The sequence below is a fragment of the Colletotrichum navitas genome (genome assembly GCF_030913465.1).
Source record: "Colletotrichum navitas strain CBS 125086 chromosome Unknown LY79scaffold_25, whole genome shotgun sequence".
NCBI classification, from domain to species: domain Eukaryota; kingdom Fungi; phylum Ascomycota; class Sordariomycetes; order Glomerellales; family Glomerellaceae; genus Colletotrichum; species Colletotrichum navitas.
Window position 1 is genome coordinate 385,494 of NW_026850571.1, and position 18,611 is coordinate 404,104.

At 49.7% G+C, this 18,611-nt stretch overlaps 8 protein-coding genes across 8 annotated transcripts; 3 read left to right on the plus strand and 5 right to left on the minus strand.

The window, feature by feature from the left end:
* Positions 1 to 126: 126 nt before the first annotated feature.
* Positions 127 to 672, minus strand: LY79DRAFT_514419 (uncharacterized protein; the record flags this gene model as incomplete). The annotated part of the gene is made up of 2 exons (XM_060554606.1): positions 127 to 558; positions 622 to 672. The coding sequence occupies 2 exons, from the start codon at positions 670 to 672 to the stop codon at positions 127 to 129; spliced, it is 483 nt and encodes a 160-aa protein (XP_060414816.1).
* A 3,062-nt stretch (positions 673 to 3,734) lies between these two features.
* On the plus strand, positions 3,735 to 4,551 carry LY79DRAFT_180603 (uncharacterized protein). The gene is made up of 2 exons (XM_060551300.1): positions 3,735 to 3,865; positions 3,920 to 4,551. The coding sequence occupies exons 1-2, from the start codon at positions 3,825 to 3,827 to the stop codon at positions 4,458 to 4,460; spliced, it is 582 nt and encodes a 193-aa protein (XP_060414817.1). The 5' UTR covers positions 3,735 to 3,824; the 3' UTR covers positions 4,461 to 4,551.
* A 230-nt stretch (positions 4,552 to 4,781) lies between these two features.
* Positions 4,782 to 7,928, minus strand: LY79DRAFT_514170 (family 43 glycosyl hydrolase; the record flags this gene model as incomplete). Its single annotated transcript, XM_060554570.1, has 1 exon — positions 4,782 to 7,928. The coding sequence occupies one exon, from the start codon at positions 7,926 to 7,928 to the stop codon at positions 4,782 to 4,784; it is 3,147 nt and encodes a 1,048-aa protein (XP_060414818.1).
* Positions 7,929 to 10,031: 2,103 nt separating this feature from the next.
* Positions 10,032 to 10,999, minus strand: LY79DRAFT_514165 (pectate lyase F; the record flags this gene model as incomplete). Its single annotated transcript, XM_060554569.1, has 5 exons — positions 10,032 to 10,225; positions 10,302 to 10,359; positions 10,417 to 10,515; positions 10,573 to 10,718; positions 10,795 to 10,999. The coding sequence occupies 5 exons, from the start codon at positions 10,997 to 10,999 to the stop codon at positions 10,032 to 10,034; spliced, it is 702 nt and encodes a 233-aa protein (XP_060414819.1).
* Positions 11,000 to 12,465: 1,466 nt separating this feature from the next.
* LY79DRAFT_552147 (uncharacterized protein) lies at positions 12,466 to 12,951 on the minus strand. Its single transcript, XM_060557697.1, has one exon. It carries the CDS (start codon positions 12,926 to 12,928, stop codon positions 12,695 to 12,697), a length of 234 nt encoding a protein of 77 aa, XP_060414820.1. The 5' UTR covers positions 12,929 to 12,951; the 3' UTR covers positions 12,466 to 12,694.
* A 1,100-nt stretch (positions 12,952 to 14,051) lies between these two features.
* On the plus strand, positions 14,052 to 14,282 carry LY79DRAFT_514274 (uncharacterized protein; the record flags this gene model as incomplete). Its single annotated transcript, XM_060554591.1, has 1 exon — positions 14,052 to 14,282. The coding sequence occupies one exon, from the start codon at positions 14,052 to 14,054 to the stop codon at positions 14,280 to 14,282; it is 231 nt and encodes a 76-aa protein (XP_060414821.1).
* A 292-nt stretch (positions 14,283 to 14,574) lies between these two features.
* LY79DRAFT_514232 (uncharacterized protein) lies at positions 14,575 to 14,828 on the minus strand (the record flags this gene model as incomplete). Its single annotated transcript, XM_060554582.1, has 2 exons — positions 14,575 to 14,714; positions 14,756 to 14,828. 2 exons carry the CDS (start codon positions 14,826 to 14,828, stop codon positions 14,575 to 14,577), a joined length of 213 nt encoding a protein of 70 aa, XP_060414822.1.
* Positions 14,829 to 15,595: 767 nt separating this feature from the next.
* On the plus strand, positions 15,596 to 16,129 carry LY79DRAFT_514360 (uncharacterized protein; the record flags this gene model as incomplete). Its single annotated transcript, XM_060554601.1, has 2 exons — positions 15,596 to 15,802; positions 15,878 to 16,129. 2 exons carry the CDS (start codon positions 15,596 to 15,598, stop codon positions 16,127 to 16,129), a joined length of 459 nt encoding a protein of 152 aa, XP_060414823.1.
* Positions 16,130 to 18,611: the final 2,482 nt, after the last annotated feature.

Here is an 18,611-nt window from a genome sequence, read left to right on the forward strand (position 1 = left end):
GCGACTTTCATCGAAAGCTGCTTTCTTGTCAACAAGGGCAGTTCAAAGAAAAGTGCCTAGAGATGCCCGTAGACATAATCTTTGATTTCTTAGGTATTGGATTGTCTTCGCACAAGCCTTGCCGCATCACGCACCGGCTTCCTTCAGAGCTGCCTGCCCCTGCTTTATGATAGCATCCGTCATATCAGCAGTCAACCCCGGCAACGGGTTCCTCTGGCCCTTGGCATTCAGCGACCCAGGCGCATTCTTGTCACTGAAATCGATCGAAGTAACAATCTCAGCCGCATCCGAGTCCGTCAACCCGGTCGTCGGGTTTTCTGTTTTGTCGCCTATTGCCTCCGTCCGAAACCCGGCACCTGGTGCAGGAGGTGCGGCCTCCCTTGGCTCTGCCACCGAGCTCCTCTTTCCTGTGTTCGCCACTAATTCATCTCGTACGGCCACTGTTTCGGCGCGGGAGAGGCTCATGCCATCGATCAGTGAAGGGGCGGCGCCCTTGAATTCGACTTTCCGGTTGGTCAGGTCTGTTGGTTGGCGAGCTACAAGGCTGCTAAAAGCAGGCTAATGATTGAAGCGTTAGAAGAATTGCCCGCAAACGAGGAACCCAGCAGCATGGAAACTTACCAACGCTGACGCACCACCTGACAAGGCAAGAGCGACGATTGAAAACTTCATCTTCATTCGGTGGTGCGAAGGGTGTGTCAAAGGAACAAGATACTCAGGGTTTGCAGGTTGAAATGACTGTCAATTGCGTGCGTAAATCTAACCAGGAGCTTGCAAAAGGGAGTGTGGATGTTTGACACCGGATAGCTTGTTTACCAGGTGTATAAAACAGTAGGACCTACAACCAAAGGGAACGAGACAAATGCAGGTAGAGGCAGAGGGATGTCTAAACGGGCAGGTTCTCTGATCTGAACTAAATAGTGATTCGTATGCCATCTTATTTCCATGAATCTCAGGCACATCCGAAGTTTGAGTACGGACCAATGCCCATGTACTACCTACATCGGGGCACCAGTATCACCTGTGTGGAGAAGGGGGTTGGAGTCTCAACCACGCATCCTTGGCGCGGATCTGGGCGCAATGGGGCGAATCGTCAGGCCATAAGGGCCGACTCCACGGACGATGCAGGGGCAATGCTGTACATTCAAAACTATGGCGAATCAACTGCCATGCTGAGACCGCTCAGGGGTCGTTGGAACGGTGGGGGATTTCCAGGAAGATTCCACAGGGTGTGGGTGTGGGAAGCCATCAGACGTTGGCGTATTCAGGGTTCGTTACCGTACCTGGTGAGTTGTCGGCGTGGCTCGTGACGGGCTGGAGTTGAGCACGATGCTGTTTCGCTGGGTGACATCAAAGCGGCAGCCTCTGCGGAGCTACGGCCGAATTGAGACTTCCGCACTGCTGCATCTAAACATCGGCATTCGAATCGAGGCCGAGTCCACGGGCACACCAACCATTTCTTGGGGTTGGATGATGGCGCCGATTTGTCAAACTGGGCGGGCGGCTTGAAACAGGAAAGCCCAACTCATCCCGTGATGAGCCTATGCCCGAATGCATCAATCTCCTTGATTGCAGGGCACATCCTGAGGGAGCAAAGTGCTTGTAAACTACTCCAGCGCCTGAAGATAACAGGCCTGTTTCCCCATTCTGGCATGGGGCTATGCTTCGAGATGGAGATGGGGGCGGTTGAGTTGTGGTTCGGCGAATTGACCAAGCAAAAGAAAACTCTAAACTGCCATGTGTAGAGACGAAGCCAAGAGATTCAGATTGAGAGATTGATTGCAGACCTCGGGTTATCAGCGCCAACGGTGAGCTCGGCCCGGAGCTGTATGCAGATTACCTAGATGCCCAAGGGATCAGATGAAGTGGCTCAGTCACCCCCGTAGCATTGGCTTCTGGTCCATTCTTCGGTCTCGTCGCATCCCCAGTGACAATCTAGCGCAACCACGGGCATGCCACGTTGAAACCCCCTCCCCAGTTTGCGTAACCGTAGGAATTGGAACTGCCTGATTGGTGTCGCGGCAGGTTTGTGACTTTGCCTAGTCCCGCACCAAGGGCCCAAGAAGAAACATAAACCGGTAATTTCATGCGTTAACAGTCGCAACCCCTCAGTCACACACATCGTCGGACCTTATGGATACGGTAACTCGGTGCTGGGCACTAATATATGTGTAACCGAGCATAGCCTATACCGTGGCCAATTACCGGACGTGGAGCCGGGGGTCGGGAATTGGGGGCCGGGAACCGGGGCCGTCCCTAGAGGCCAGCCTTGCTTTGCACCAACGAACGCGACGGAATATTCTGACCATGGCCACGAGCGGAAGGCAGCATAACTTCCTAGGGTAGCCAGTTTCTTAAAGTCAGATCAACCCATCTTCGAGGAAACGACGTTGGTTCATCCCGGTACCTATCCTAATCCCCGTCCGCCCATACGAGTCATTCACGCTGTCGAGAGTCGAAGCTCGAAAGTTCTAAACACCGACTCCGTCAACTGATGTAGTTCATTCTCAGAAGAATACTATTCCGACAGGCAAACACGTCCCAGTCACAATATACAAGCAAAAGCTCGTGATTCTGACAGGCTGGCTTGAAGACCAAAGCTCTGAGAGCAACTTGCTGCTCAAAGTCATACAGTCGATCCAGCTTCTTATCAAGTTGATTAATGGATATGAACTAAGAGACTCTGCCTTTCCCCCTCCCATGCGGTCAAGCAAAAGTCTTTGCGCAAAGATTTGTGGCTTACAATGGTCTCAGATTGACTTGCTGATACCCAGAGCAACACGTACACCTTCTCAGCGGTACACAGAAGGGCCAATATCAATCTGCTTTTGTTTTGCTGTAAACGGACGTACACGAGTGGCCAAGTGAGACAGGGTCACGAAGGGACGATCCTGCTGATCACGCGCGTCATCGCCCATTCCTGGTGAGAGTCACCCCGAATCTTGGTCCATCACCTGAACGCTTCATGCGCCATCAGGCACTTTCCCATTCATGAGAAATGCGTTAAGCTTCAAAGAGATATTTAGGGATGGCTCGCAGCCTGTTGAATCCAAGTCACTTAGGATGCAACCATCGCATACTAAGCACATAGCTTACCATGTTTCCATGGACTAAAATACGATGAGCGAAAAAGAAGAAGAATGTAAACCATGCTGAGACATTCGGTATCGAGTGCGGCCCGAATGTCTCTGAAAGTTTCATTTGTTCCTACCGGAGTGCGGTGGACCTTGAGCGAGCCGTTCTTAGGCGGCAAAACACGCGCAGCTATAGAAACCTAGGGACCTACAAAGGCAGGAGCTTGAAGAATTTCTGAAGATGGATTAAAAATGACTTGGTTGTTTTTGATCTGTCTATTTAAAGATCTCTGCGTGGAAAATCGGAACTGGTCGCAAACGAAACGTCCAAGAACGCCAACAAGCCGTTTGGCTGAATGAGCTGCTCGTTTGCGGCCCCTCCGCACAGTGTGCACTCTATTATGCCTCGCGTGGTGTATTTCGGATGCCTTAAAAGCGCAGTACTACTTACATCCCTCCATTGAGTGAGTCCGCAACGGCTTTTGCGTTCCAGCGACTTGACGGGAATGACGATCTGGTGCAGCTTCGAGGTGTGTGTGCCACTGAAACATGAAATACGACAAGGCGCATTCTTATTCATGACAACTTTGGTGTTGAACAAGCCAAGTTCCTAAAGGGAGGTCGCCTACTTATATAAGTTATCAGTGTTTCTCGGGACGGCAAACACATCTGCACTAATACCTACTTCGACAGGCTATCAAAAATCACGATTTAATCTTACCAGCCCATTCCACAGTGGAATATCTCGCTATGAAACTTTCGTATAAAATCATGATATCTGCGATGGCGATGTAAGAAAGAAAACAACGCTCTGACTCAAGACTTGACACTAAAAAGTATCTTAGTTATGCTGCTGCTCGAGACGGCGGTCCGCCATGCCAAACAGTCACGTCAACCAGAAGTATCTGTTCCACCTTCGTCCAGAAAGCTTGCCTTGCCTTGTCAACTATTCAAAAGCGCTGCGGGTGCCCTTCCGTGGTGCCGACAACGACAGTCAACTACCCCTGCGACGGACCGCGACCTACCGGTTGTATGGACACATCGTACATATACGAGACAGCGACCCCGACTTGCGACGTACCCGTGATCCTCACGCCGACTCCCTCAACTAACATAACTATAATACCCATTATACCGACTGGTGGGGTGCCACAGGCATGTCCTACAATCTTCACAAAGAAGACAGTGTGCTCGACATGCATCAACCTCCTGTGCGTGAGGTCTTCCACAATCTCTCGACTATGTCACTGTCCAACACTAGTTCCTACAGTCACTCAAGCTTTCCCATGCGGTGGAGAGTGTCCTGGTGGCTGCGGGGCCACTGTATATGTTGAAGCCACGGAGACACCCATCTGTACCTCGTCATCTGAGAAGGCTGTGCTCTGATCGACGATGCTCGACATTCCAAGTGGTGATAGTTTGTACAGATTCTTACCAGTAGTCTGTATGTTGTTCAGTCTAGACGTTGATGTAGGTGCTTGACCGGGTGTTGGTTATGACGGATTGTAAGAGGATACGTCGCAATTTGAAATACATCTCAGAGCTCGATTGAAAGTAGAAGGGGTGCTCAGTAGGCCATTACTTTAAATTTGAACTTAGTAGTTGATGCGACACAACGCGGGTGACCTAGTGAGCACTTTTTATTTTTAAAAAAGAATAAAAACCGAGATCATGTTCAACTATCTGGCTACCTCCCCGTAACTTGGGTTAAAGTCGCATCACGCGAGACATGCGGCGAAACTTTTGAGGTACAGTTTCTGGTCCAACGCTGGTGAGAGTAGGGACGACTGGGTTGATCAGGCCCGTTTCAGGGTCGAAAGTGATACGGTCAATAGTAGTCTCACGTCTGTAACCGCCACCATCAGGAATGGCAAAGCGATGATAGACAATGTACCAACTATCAGTACCAGGAACATTGAACATAGAGTTATGCCCCGTTCCCAGTATTCCCTGTGATGGATCCTTCTGCAGGATTACACTGTGGTACGTCCAAGGTCCAGTGGCAGACTTGGACGTGGCATAACCAACACGATAGTTCTCTGAACCGGTGTCATCAATGGAATATGTGAGGTGGTAGAGGCCGTCGCGGTAAACTACAAAGAGACCCTCACGGAAGTCCACCAGACCACTTATGGCCTGGACGGTATTCCAGTTAACGGAGACCATGTCGTCGTTCAACTCTGCCAGAAGAGGGCGACCGTTGCCCCAGTAAATGTAGTACTTTCCTGACACAGGGTCCTGGAAAGCCACAGGGTCGATAGCTTGAGACGAAGTAAGGGCTTCGTTGTTCAGTATCATGGCCTCGGGCTCAGCTGTGAAGGGGCCTTCGGGAGTATCAGCCACCGCGACCCCAATGGTCTTCGTGTTCAGAGCCGCGTTCTGTCCACTGAAGTAGAAGTAGTATTTGCCATTGCGTTCGGCAATGGTGGGCGCCCATGCATTACCGGCGGCCCAGGGAACGTTGCCGTTGGCTCCGTCGAGAGTCAGAAAAGGCTTCTCACTACGGGTCCAAGTGACGAGATCAGTAGACTTCCATGAATAAAAAACGTTTCCGCCCCATCCTGGAACGCCGTCGGTGGTCGCATAGATGTAATAGACCCCGTTGAAGACCGCCGCGTTTGGGTCGGCGTAGAGACCGGGTAGAACAGGGCTACCCATCTCAACAGCGCCGACGGTCCACTCTGCCACATCCTCGTCGCCCTTCCTCAAGACGTACTTGACCTCAGCACTAAGATCGACAATAGTGCCGGAAGCCGGGGAAGCAGTTACGCCCTCAGTGGTGATGAAGGTCGGTGCAAGGGCAGTTACATCGGTGCCAGGCTTGACCGGGAATAAGACTTTGCTGGTAGTGGTGTTAATGATAGCTGGAAAACGGAGAGTAGACGCATCGGCAAGAGACACTTCTGTGATGGCTCCGATGTTTCCAGAACGAGAAAGAACCTCGGCCGCCGTCAGGGATCTATTGAAAACGGCAAACTCGCGTATCCGTCCCTTGAATAGGTTGTCGCTGGAGTAGTCAGACTTTCCAATGTAGTTGGCTGTTGTGACGCCGTTGCCGATATCCTTGGGGTCGACATTAACATTCTCGTTGCGAGCCATCTCGTAGCCGTCCAAGTAGATGACGGAAGTACGTCCCGAGATTGTATATACCAAGTGCACCCAGGTTCCTTGGGGAAGAGAAGAGCTGGAAGCTGCAGTCTGCTCGGTCGTGTAGTCGCCGGTAGCAATGCTCGCTCTGTAGGGGCTCCCCGTAGCGAAAAGGTAGCCGTTGCCGCTGCCGGACACAGTATTTCCGATACCGTAAATAAAGTAGGGAGTCTGTTGGGAGGCATCAAGGAAGACCCGAGCCTCTATTGCAATGTCCTCAACACCGGTGACAATGTTGTCAGGAAGCTGAACGAAGTCGTCGATGCCGTCGAAGTTAAGGGCGCCGTCAATTACACTGGCGCCACCGTTGATCACACCGTGGTTGCCGTTGCCTGAAGCATCCTGAACTTGTGTGCCCTCTATTGTTGAAAAGTCATAACGAAGAATCTCACCATCATCATTGACAGCTCTACGGGCCAATGCGGTCTCTCTCAGAGCAGCAAGCTCGGCGGCAGTGACGGCAATGACAGTTCCGTGGCGTGGGCTGGACGGCAAATTGTATGAAGCAGAGACGGTCCATTGAGGGTTGCTAATATCGGCAGTTTCGAGTGGAATGTAACCGCGCCCGCTGTACTCGTCGACGAAGAGGTAGAACTTCTCGCCGTGAACATCGTTCTCGTTTGACTTGAACGCTGTCGGGCCCTCGACGGTACTAGTGCCGGCTTTCTTGCCTATGCATGAGTCGATGATTGTCCACGAGTCCAGTGTGGCTCGGAGAGAAGCTGAACTCTCCTGAATGATATCACTGCAGCCTGTGCCGCTAGCACCTTCGTCCTTGGTGAAGCGATAGTATGTGCCCCCGGACTTGATCACGGTCGAATCGATCCTCGACATGCCGGCATCTTGCCACACCGAAGTCTCGCTGAAGGTGACGAAGTCACGGGTCGTTGCGTAAAGCATGCGGTGGTAGGTGCTGCCTGTCCGGTTCACGTCGCTGGCATCATAAAGCGACGAAGCCCAGAACACCAGATAAGCACCAAGTTCGTCATCGTAATATGCTTCGGGAGCCCATGTGTTCCCGGCCTCCGGTGGAGAAACTAAGACATGGCGTTGCTCAGACCAGGTCTTCAGATCATGAGACTCCCAGACTTCAAGATAGCGGCTGCCGAAGCGTACGGAATCGCCCCAAGAAGTGCCAGAACCGATGGAGAGATCAGTGGCGATAAGATAGAAAGTGTCCCCTTCCGGTGACCGAATGAGGAAAGGGTCTCGCAGCCCCTTCGTGCCGAATGAAGAGGTCAGAACTGGCTGGCCACCGTTCAACTCTGTCCACTCCAGTGCGTTGTTGCCTTCACTGGCGGCGAAGTATATCTTTTCGCCAGCGATCGAATTTCCGGTGAAGTAGGAAAACGCATAGCCCTCAAAGGGGTCGAGTGATACAGCTCTGCGCACTGAAGCGACGAACTCACGTGTTTGAGAGACACCTTCGTATTCGATGGATGCTGTAAGGGCGACTGGAGTGTCCACTGGCTGTCTCTTAACAACGCCATCACTGGAGATGACAGAAGAGGAGTTGCTCTCCCAGTTGATGATAAGCCCATCCGCAACGGTAGGCAGGTAAAGGTTGCCACGGACGTCGTCGAGGTTGATGACAGTGAGAGCGGTGAGAGCGGCTTCAACTTTCTGGGCGTTGCTGGTGTCTCCTTGGCCTTGCGCAGCCGCCGCAAGGGCAAGTGCCGAGGAAAGCCAAAAATTGAAAGATTGCATGGCTGGGCAAAGCAACAACAAGCATACCACCCGTAGGCAGAAATGCTAGGATGGTTACCATGCTTTATATACGTGAGCATCTCCTTTACCTCGACAAACACAACTACTGGATGACCTGCCACATGTCGAGGGGACAAGCAAAACAAGCGATACGACGACTTGACTGCCCGTCTTGGGTTGTATTCGAATCGATATTGCGCCTTCTTCTAGTCCCATCGCCGATCATTTCCCCTTGCCCCGACCCAGGCTTTATGTCAGTAATGAATTATTGCCAGCTACCATCAGGGAGTAAGCGCGTCAATAAGTGCGTCAGCAAGGGAATTGGTTCGTGGTATCCGTTGCACCGAGGCCTAGTGAGAGCTTGGGGCAGTCTTGTAAGCTACCCCGAATACCCTTGCCTCTCCGCATTTCCACTACCCCACACGCTTCCAAGAAAGCTAGCGATGATGAGCATCCAGGTTGACGATGGCTTGATTGCGGGGAAGTCGCAGCCGGTGGATAGGCTAAGAGACGATGCACCTGACTCGGGCATCTCGAGTGCTTAGCACCCGCTTGTGGACGGAGAGACAGTCACGTCGATTGTTGGACTTTTACCTCTGAGGGGCGTAAATACCTTTGCCTATGGTGTTTATCATCAACGCTTCTGAAAGCCCCTCCCAACCGAGTTCACATGCCCGAAGTCGCCAGCAAGTGCACGGCGTCACTCAAAGCACTGAGAGCTCGGCAATGAACCTGGGATGGCGGCAGTTCGGATGATACCCTGGACCGCGGTGGCATCCAACGTGAGTAACCTTCCGGATATGGCTAATATTGTCTGTCCACGTGCGGTCAGGGGTTTGGAACGGGGAGCAATAAGAGCTCGTATTGGCCGGCAAATAGCTTGCTGGGTATATAGAAATCAAAGCTGGAACTAGGCTTGGCCATTGGACGGTCGGTTCCTGCAACAAGCTGGTCGTTGCTTCGCAGAAATGATGTACCGAAGTGAATCATGCGCTCGAATCAAATTGCAATAGACCTCAACCGTTTAAAAAATCATGCACAAGCAGATCGATTCTGACGACGCTCGGGCCGAACCCTTTTCTATCTGCAACCTTTGTTCTTTTCCTCGTCGCCCGGATTGCTAGTCATTCCAAAGCATGTGACCAATTTTTTTCCGCAAGCCAACTCTGTTCACATTCTGGGGTGCGTTGACCATATAGAGACATGGATTCCTGCTGATTCTGTATTTTTTGAGCTTGGCAGAAGTTGACGGGCTCGGAAGGATAACACCAACTTGTGCAAGAGTAATATTGACGTAATTAGCTACACACAAAAGAAGTGACTGAAGAAAGAAACAGGGGGTGAATGATTCAATGAGGGTTTAAAACATCGTTTTTCAAGTTGCTAAGCATGTCTCGGCTGCACTTAGTTGGTGATTTACGCCGCCATGGCCTTCGCTGCCAATACTTTTGCATTTGGAGCCGGGTTCCCCTATTTCTATTTATGATGTAAAGACGAAGAAAAACTCAAAAAAATAAGAAGATGTTTGCTGAGAACGATGTAATGTTCAATATGAAGATGGAAAAATTGCCATACACTGTTGCTCAGCTCAAAATCTCCTCCTATATGATAACAAGCCGCAGAAGGAAAATGGCGGGTGCAAGAGTTTGTAACGCGGGACACGTTCATCAGATGAGCAACAATATACGGTGCACTCTATACTGCACCGTCAAGCTTTCTGTTGTCTACCCCGTTGCTATAACTGCCACTCTTCACTGTTCTGCAAATATATTGGAACTAGCATCGATATTCTACTTGGTAGAAAGAGGGAACTATGTATGCGCTAGCATTATTAACTTCTAGTGTTTGACATGCGAACGTATTCGGTGCCGCAAATCAAGTCAACTTTGAAAGAAAGCTTCCCAAAAGAAATCCGGGGTGGTCAGAATGGACCATTTCGACTACAGGAAAGTGAAAGTATGTGTATAGTGACTGAGGATTAACAACACGGCAAAGATTGTAAAAGAAACCATAGTCAATGCTTCTAAGTTCAAGGAGTCGAACGCATTTACAAGCTTATGGTTGAGTATAATGTGAAGGACCGTGGGTAACCACCAACGATGCTTATCCGGAACAGACTCCGGACTTGCTGGGCTCACAGCCACCCGCGCATCCGTTGTACATCTGGCACCTGACCCTGGCATCGGTACAAACATTCCTGAGAGTAGCAGTATCACCATAGTTGGAATTGATACCAACAACCTCACCGCCAGCCATTGTACGCCCGTCGCCGTAACTCCCTCCACTTAGACGTTGCGCTTGCACCGGCTGCTGCACTGTTAAAATGGAGTCAGTTACACTATTCGCAACCCTAATGGCGGGAAACAAAGTCACTAACGTTGTCGCAAGAACGATATACCTTGCCATACTCCCTGATGTGGAAGTTGATGATCTATAAATACAGCAAATCAGTGTGTCATTCGTCATCAAAGACCAAAAGCCCACTTACGTTCACGGTGCCACAACCGTTGTGCTGGACGATCTTGTCGCCAGCTTTGTAAGCACCGCCGCCAACAATCCAAGTATGGTCACCGGCCCTGTCGTTCTTCTGCGTTGAAGGTCAATCATCTGTGCCGATAAAGGTATCATTCGAAAGATTACTCACGACCGAGATGGCATCCTCACAGACATCTTCGAACCAGACAAACTCAATTGTACAAGAACCGTAACAATGAACACCCTCCTTCTGATTCTTACCAATGATGGCGTTTCTCAGAGTGGCGCCTCGACGAAGCAGAAAACAGCATCGGCCTGGCCTGATAAGTTGAGTCATCAGCCAGAGGCCCTCTTGTCATTGAATCATGAAGGTCCCTAAGGGTTATCTCACCTCCTTCGCCACCGGTGCAAGAACCAGAACCACGATCAAACCTAGCCCAACCTCCGTCGTAGATCTGACCGGCCTTTACCTCGATGTACTTGTTGTTTGTCTTGGCGGATGTGGCAACGGGGACACCACCCTCATATCCGAGACATGCGAGTGCGGTAGGTAAAGCCACCAGAAAAGCCACGATGCTAGCCTCTAGGACGTACATAATAGCTCGTCTATATACCGAAGTCGTTTTTCAAGTCGATGCGTAATTTGAGATACTGTCTGATCTAAGATATGGCACTTGGTTGGGGGAGACTTCCATCTAAATAGACAATAAACAAATGCGTATGCTCCATAATGATATAGTAAATTGCATCAGAAAGTGTAAAATTCGATTTAGATATGAGAGGCTGGTCGAGAATACTAGACCGCCGCTGGGATGCATAGGCCATTGGTGGATTTAATAGGTGAACAATTGCTAGTACTTGAAGCCTTCAGAGCAGTCGCTTCGGGTTGCTAAGATCTGATCAGGGTTCCGCCATGGCCTTTTCTTAAGAAATGGTCACATTGCATGATTGAAAGTGTCAAGAACGGGCTTTTGGACGGAGAAACTGCACATTCGCTTCACACACCGCCCCAAGTTCTCAGTCCCTCAAATACCTCCCAGTAAGATACTCCCTCAAGGCTGCTTTCCAGAAATCCATCATTTGAGAGCCTGCCACTTTACGGTGTCGAAATTTTGGACAATCTACTCTATCACCCATAAATGAGTTCTTACATGACATTACGAGTGCCGCCTCTGGCTAGGCTCAGGCGTTCTAAGCGGTTCGTGCAGCCAGCACATTTGCATAAGTGGTTCATGGTTATGGGACCCTATCTTGACTAACATTTCCTTCGTATCAAAACACCAGGCAGTCAACTGGACCTCTGATCAATCAAAAACCTCGTCTAGATGATTGTAGTCATTACGTCGCAAACATATACTCGCCTGCCTAAACTGTCTTTATCATACCGTAGCATATAATGTGTCACATAATAAAACAATACCGTTAGTTACATAGGCAGTAATAGTAGCTTATATATCGTAATACATTTTACACCCCCTAGATTTAACCTAGAAAGTCAGATCTGAACACACTTTTGATAGAAATCTAGTTAGGTACATCTCGCTAATCATAGATGGTGAGGATCTATATAGACTTTAGTAGGATTTTTGACTAGGGGACCCTAATAGGAATTAAACTTACAGTGCTTAAGATCTATAGCTAGTGACTGCACTTGAATTAATATAGACTATTATAGTATATAGTAGGTAGGAGCTAGGCTTATAACTGTTATATAATAAAATAATACTGTTAGTTACGTAGGCAGTAATAGTAGCTTATATATTATGACATAATACTACTATCTGTTGGTAACACCAAGGGATAGGTTGATACGGTTAACCGTACGTATCGGTGGCAATTGACGAATAATGGGGGTAACTGTGGTTCTCTATTATGCGTAAAGAAAAGAAGGATAATTATCGTGGGTTGGTTGGTTGAATAACCAACTTATTGCCCACGAATCCTCGGAGAATCTATGGCCGAATATCCGAGGATTCGCCGGTGATGAGTCATCGGGGTTAACCCGATAACTCCGATATTTATCCGCGATGGTCAACATCGCAACACTATCATTATTAACACGGTTGAAAGAACATAACGACGTAAAATGGCAATATGTGCTTATGTTTGCTCTTAGAGTTCTCCTTACTTTATGCGTCATCTAGTCCGCCCTTCTCGACATGGACTTACTTGACCTCACACCTTTTCTCATCGCCTAGCGCTGGGTGCAATCCCCCCTCCCCCTGAATACTTCATTATTGACCACGAAAGGGTCTGGGGAGAAGACTCAAGCAACTACTTCAATGTTCTGTTCAGCGGAACCGAGGTCGTGAAGTTCTGGTGCCTATGAAATCTTTTCCGGTTAATGCTGTGGCAGCGTGAAAACCCAGTTCCCTTTTGTCCCACAGCCTTCTTGCCTCCCGGATTGTGCTGCGGTAGACATGTGTTGAATCCAGGGAGATAAGCAGGCATGAACCACACAAACTGCTTAGAAGACTCATGAATAAAAGCGAATGTTTTACAGCTATACCGCTTTTCTTTAGCATGAGTTCCTGTACTTGATCTTGATAGCAAGAACTTACACGAGTCCGCAGTCATGCGTTAGGTTGAAGCGATGATTGACGTGCTGTATGTGCAAAAGGTCAGTTGACTTGAGTAGTATCTACGCTAAGACAGTCGCTCTATTTGTTACGATAAAAGACGGGGAGACTTTTACAATACGTCACTTTAAGCGCAAACGGTAGATGCCCCGGATTTCTCTTCAGGCTATACCAAAATTGCGGCTCTTCTGGATGAACAAGAATCGCTGCTTCTCTTGTCTCCTTTGCCTTGCCTATCCACTCATCAATGAGCCGGTCGGTGGGGAAGCCCTCGGCTTGTTTGGGTCCTTCGGTGTTGATTAACGTGACATGCTGACCCATTCATGTCATGCAGTCATTGATTAGATGCCGAATTTCTCGGTGGTTGATCTGGATACTATCTAGGGGTGTTTTAGTGCTGGAAAACTCTTTTTAATAGATTGACGATTATCGGAACAGTGAACAAAGAGAATTCCGCTTGAGCCTGCAAAATGCCGAGGCTTATAGCTACAGGTCCAGGACAACGAGGAGGGTAAAGTACGTTCGTTTTCGAACGTGAAACAGCTTGGTATATAGCCGCGGTTAAATATATGCCCAACTTGATACAAGCAAATGTAACGAGTCATATGCTTAGGCCACTCATAAGAGATGTAGATCAGTTGACACAGACCATGCAATATACGCGTGACATATCCGTTCCATTAAAAGACCTGCCTGTCGCCTAGTTCCATCACGTCGGTCTCACCGTGCTCTACACTGCCACCGCCAACCAAATCCATGACGGTTACCAAATTTATCCGAGGCAGTACACTGAGAATCTCGGTGGGGCGTTGTAATCCACGACGACGATCTCAGGAATAGCCGCAGTTTATATCAATATAGTAAAATTACATGTGCTGTAAGTAGGTAACGTTAAAACCAATACGTGTTAATGTCCGACACTTTGAAGGCTCCGATGGCCGAAGTCAATCTACCTGCACCAGTTTCCCGCTACATATTATCCAGACAATGCACAATGCACTTGGCCACTCACCAACGAGTGATTTTCCTTTCGGATTTTTCGTCTCTAGCAAGCACTCATCGAGCTGATATGCAGAACGGTCCATGCGGCTGGCGCCTGCAATCATTGCACGATGGCTTCGCTCCAACCACACTATCCGCCCACGCACCGAGGCATCGAGGAGCCACGATATCCGGAGCCCGTGGCTCTTGCGGGGAGACGGTCCAGAGTAAGCTGCGACTCCTCGAGGCATTCACGAACTTCTGGCTTCTCCTGGTTTCGGCTCAGCGCGGACGGGCAGCCATGGGGGCCGGTCGATGAGTTGAACCTCTACATGGGTACGGCGTTCAGCAGTATCCCCGATGACGACGCATCAGTGCAATCGCCAAGCTCTCCCTCTTGGTCTTCGTTCAAAAGCCCCAGTGTGCAAGACAAAGAACCACGGCATGTGGTCAATTGGCACGTGCCGCACGATCCTGAGAATCCGTTGGACTGGACAGCGAAATCGAGATGGGTTCAGGTCGTGCTTGTGAGTATTTTGACGCTGCAAGCGTGAGTATCCGAGTTCCATAGTAACGAACTCTTTCCATCCCACAAATGCTTACAGTTATGCTTACAGAGCCATGGCATCTTCGATGCCCTTTCCAGCCGTGGCGGATATTATTGAAGAGTTTGAAGCGCCTGACGGTGTCTTGACGTCCCTCGTTGTATCAATCTTCAACTTGGGTTCCGTATTCGGTACAATGTAAGCGCCTGACGAAAGCAAATTCATTGCTAAACATTCATACATGTACTAAAGGCAACCAGGCTAGCATCGCCCCTGTCGGAGCTACAGGGAAAATACCCAGTGTATATCATTTCGAACATTCTGTTTCTTGCATGTAATGCGGCTTGTGCCCTATCGCCCAACCTCGGCGTCCTCCTCATAATTCGGTTCATGAGTGGATGCACTGGTGCTGTTCCGTTCGCTATTGGAGGTGGCACTATCGCCGACATAACCCAGCGTCCCTGGCGTAGCCGGGCTGTATCGGCCTATTCTCTCGCCCTGATGCTGGGTTCTGCGATTGGGCCTGCTGTAGGAGGCTATCTGGCGCAATACTTCGGCTGGCGTTGGATTTTCTGGTCGCTCTGCATCCTAGTGAGTAATAACTCGGATTTCTAGTGCAGCTGGATGACATTAGGAAGTGAAGTTGTTGACAAATGCACACAGGCTGCTATTACCAGCATTGCTTCGGTTCTCTTTCTTAGAGAAACCTCGGCAAGGACGCTGCTAGAGAAGCGAGCGAAGAAAGTCAGGAAGACCACCGGAGATCCTGGATTTTTCTCGGCTTTGAGTATTAGTGGTGTCTCACCAGGCGAGGCCTTCGCGGAAGCTATCAAAAAACCTTTTCGACTTCTTATACTGCACCCAATCGTCTTTGCGTTTTCTTCGTACTTTGCTGTAGTATACGGCATTCTTGTGAGCAACATCTTTTAGTCATTTACCACTCCAGTATCTGACCGATATCACTTAGTTTCTCTTCTTTGCAACCATCTCCATAGCCTTCACCAGCAGATACAACTTCTCGACCGGCTCTTCTGGCCTTGCATTCTTAGGTGTTGGCATCGGCATTATAGTAGGCGCTGTGCTCGATATGTTTTGGAGCGACCGAATTGCCGTATCCTTGCTTCTTAAGAGAGGTACCAGGACACCTGAACTTCGCCTAACTCTCATGAGCTATTCTGTCCTCCTGATCCCGACCGGAATCCTGTTGTATGGTTGGACAGTAGAGAAGACCATTTTCTGGCTGGTGCCGATGACCGGTTCTGCCCTTTTTGGAATGGGCATTATGCTTCTCTTTGTAAGTTAATCTGGCCGTCGTACGGAGTATAGATGGGGAAAATAAAAGAGCAATGTCAACTAACCAATGAGCCAGGCACCAAGCATGTCATACCTTTTAGAAGCCTTCCCGGTTCATGCCGTCTCCGCCATCACTGCCTTGATGATGTTGAGTGGCATTTTTGGTGCTTTCTTACCAATCATAGGACCTCCTATGTATTTTGCTTCGGGGTTGGGCTGGGGAACTACTATCATGGCTGGGATCGCTGCAGCCATGGCGCCGATACCTTGGCTTATTATGAAAAATGGGCAAGGCATGAGGGTGAAATACTCGCATCAAGCTTGTTAGCCCATCGTACCGGGAGATGTAGAAAAAATAAGGAGTTCGGTTCATTCCCTCCTTGATGCATAGAGCCTTAATATTAATACGTGTGTAATTGTTGATGGCGCAACACATATGTTTGTGCTAATACGTGAAAGAAGATCATTGCGCTGTTCTAATGGATTACGTCTTCAGTTCCGATTGCTGCGGTCTTGTCACAGTAAGCAGTCATAAGATGGTTTCAAAGCAGTGTCCAGGTTTAATATTTTATCCCATAACTTTCCCATACTGGTTCTGGTTGTATAATTGAGCTTCTCCAACAAACCTCCCCATCATCCTTTGTGACTGATTTCATCTCTTGACCCAGCTCTAGCATTTAATCTTGTCCAGGAGTCGACATAACATGTTTCCCCCCGGTTACGTGCCTCCTTTTGTCCAGTTAGAAACATTCTTCCAGCTGTCGCCATCTGGAATAATGCTTGATTGTTGTCTTGCCCCTCACCGGTCCATCACCAGTTGACAAGGACTGGCAACTTTGAGAAGATCTTCGCCATGCTGGACACGGTCTGACCCCTCCGCTCACAAGGCAAAAAGAGGCCTCACCGCGGCAAAAGCACTCTCCTTTCCCCTTTTTCGGTACATTGTTAGAACATGCGGCTTGAAGGCGCTTTCTGGAAGTTTGTGAGAGAAGGGTGGGTGGACTCGGGAGATATTCCACCGCTGATGCCACTCTACAGAATCTCGCCGCGCTCCTCCGTCATACGATTTGCCGTCGAGATCAACACCACCGCCACCGCGACGATAATTTCCATCACTGCAGTACTTCCCCCGTAAAACGATACGAAAACCCTTCACCGGCCTTGTACGTTCAGGAAGTTGCATGGTTAGGACGTCTTCGAGGTGGGCAAAGTCCACAACCAACGACACCCAACTGAGACTGTGCAACCTCACCGGCGATTCTCGCGCGTCCAGCTGATCATGACATGAACAACTATCGTGGCGAATCACGAGATGTTATCGCTCGTCTCCTACATACTCTGCAGGTTCGCCAGCCTTTCTGACACTTGCATTATATTGGCTCTGACAGACTAGTCAATATCTACCCGAAAAAGACCAGGTGTGGTCGTTATGACGACTTCCGTGGCCTGACTTTGGGGTAGGCTTCCGAATCGGTCAAGGCAAGGTGCAGATACAACTTTGCTGAGGCGGTGTCCGACAAACGAGGTTTGCCTGCGATACGAAGCTGCAGCAGCTCCCAGCCACTACCAGACGCGTCAATAGTCTCCGCTCTGGAGACTAGAGCTCTGAGACACCCATCCACACCGCTTGGCCGCAGGTTTCTAGTCACATGGTAAGTCACAACCCTTCCGGACAGCTCAACGAACGGGCGTTGTATTGGTGACCGTCAAGCCGCCATCCAGATTGACTAACCCCCCCAGGGTTTCGGGATTGTGGCTTGAAACGCTGCTTGCACAGCTAGCTCTGGGATTGGGCAGTAATCAGTACGTTCCTCGCACGTAGAACAGGCTTCGCGGTGGCTAACGGCCAGACTATAGGTTTTATATGTGGTCAGTAGGCGCCTAGTCACACTATGATGCACTTGGATTCAACGGGAGAGGAGCAAATCACCGTTGCCAAACGCGCGACAAAGTGCCCGGGAGACTTTGAATGACGAGTGCATGACGAAACATAGGCCCTTTCAAAGGGGTACAAACGGATGTTCTGGGTGGCCCCTTTCCATGGAAAAGTGATGGGCGGGTGAGCCGGAGGTCTGCGTGAATGGCTAGATAACTGGTCATGAAGCATCGGGTTCTTGCATCCTATCAGCAGACCACTCAAACCCTCGCAGGCTTCCGGAAACCGACAGAGGTCTCAAGGTCTTTGAAATTTGAGCAGCTCCATGGCCCTGACTGGTACGGCATACTGGGAATGCCAATCTGATGCCACGAACAAAGTGGATATGTCTCTAAAATCTGGGGCAAAGGTTTCCACACAAAATCCGCTTAGGCTACGCGCTCAGAGGTAGAGGGCAAGATCCGAGGCTGTCGGAGAGCGCCACATGAGAAAATAAGGATGGAATTCACGCCCGAAGCAGGCTGGAACGTGCCGGGAAAGATGGGTGGGTGGGTGGGGATCATGGGGTTCAGCATGATGTACCAAAGATATCTAGAGCAAGACGATCTCACAGAAGAGGGTGTGCAGATGGCGATGGCGCCCACCAATGAGACGGTGTCTTGGCTCTTTTCCCTGTTTGTAGAGCACCTTAGTCATTTCAAGGGCTTATGTTCCGTAGTGACTTCTGTAAGAGCCGGCTCGGGACTTCTCTTAAGCATAAGACAGCGGCGGGCTCGTCTCATTCGCTCGACACAAGGAGCCGGACTTCGAAATGGTAGTTGGGGGATAACAAGTGCCTCGAGGCGGTGGTTGCCTTTGGCAGATGACATTCTTAGGAACAGGGCCGCGCGGCTTCTTCTCTGGATGAACCCCCCCTTCCCAACCCAACCCAACC

Excerpts from the sequence above, each read along its gene's own strand:
- LY79DRAFT_552147 (XM_060557697.1), bottom strand. The coding sequence starts at position 12,928 with ATGCTAAAGAAAAGCGGTATAGCTGTAAAACATTCGCTTTTATTCATG.
- LY79DRAFT_180603 (XM_060551300.1), top strand. The coding sequence starts at position 3,825 with ATGAAACTTTCGTATAAAATCATGATATCTGCGATGGCGAT. Across the intron at positions 3,866-3,919 it reads ATGATATCTGCGATGGCGAT|TTATGCTGCTGCTCGAGACG; the intron begins GTAAGAAAGAAA and ends AAAGTATCTTAG.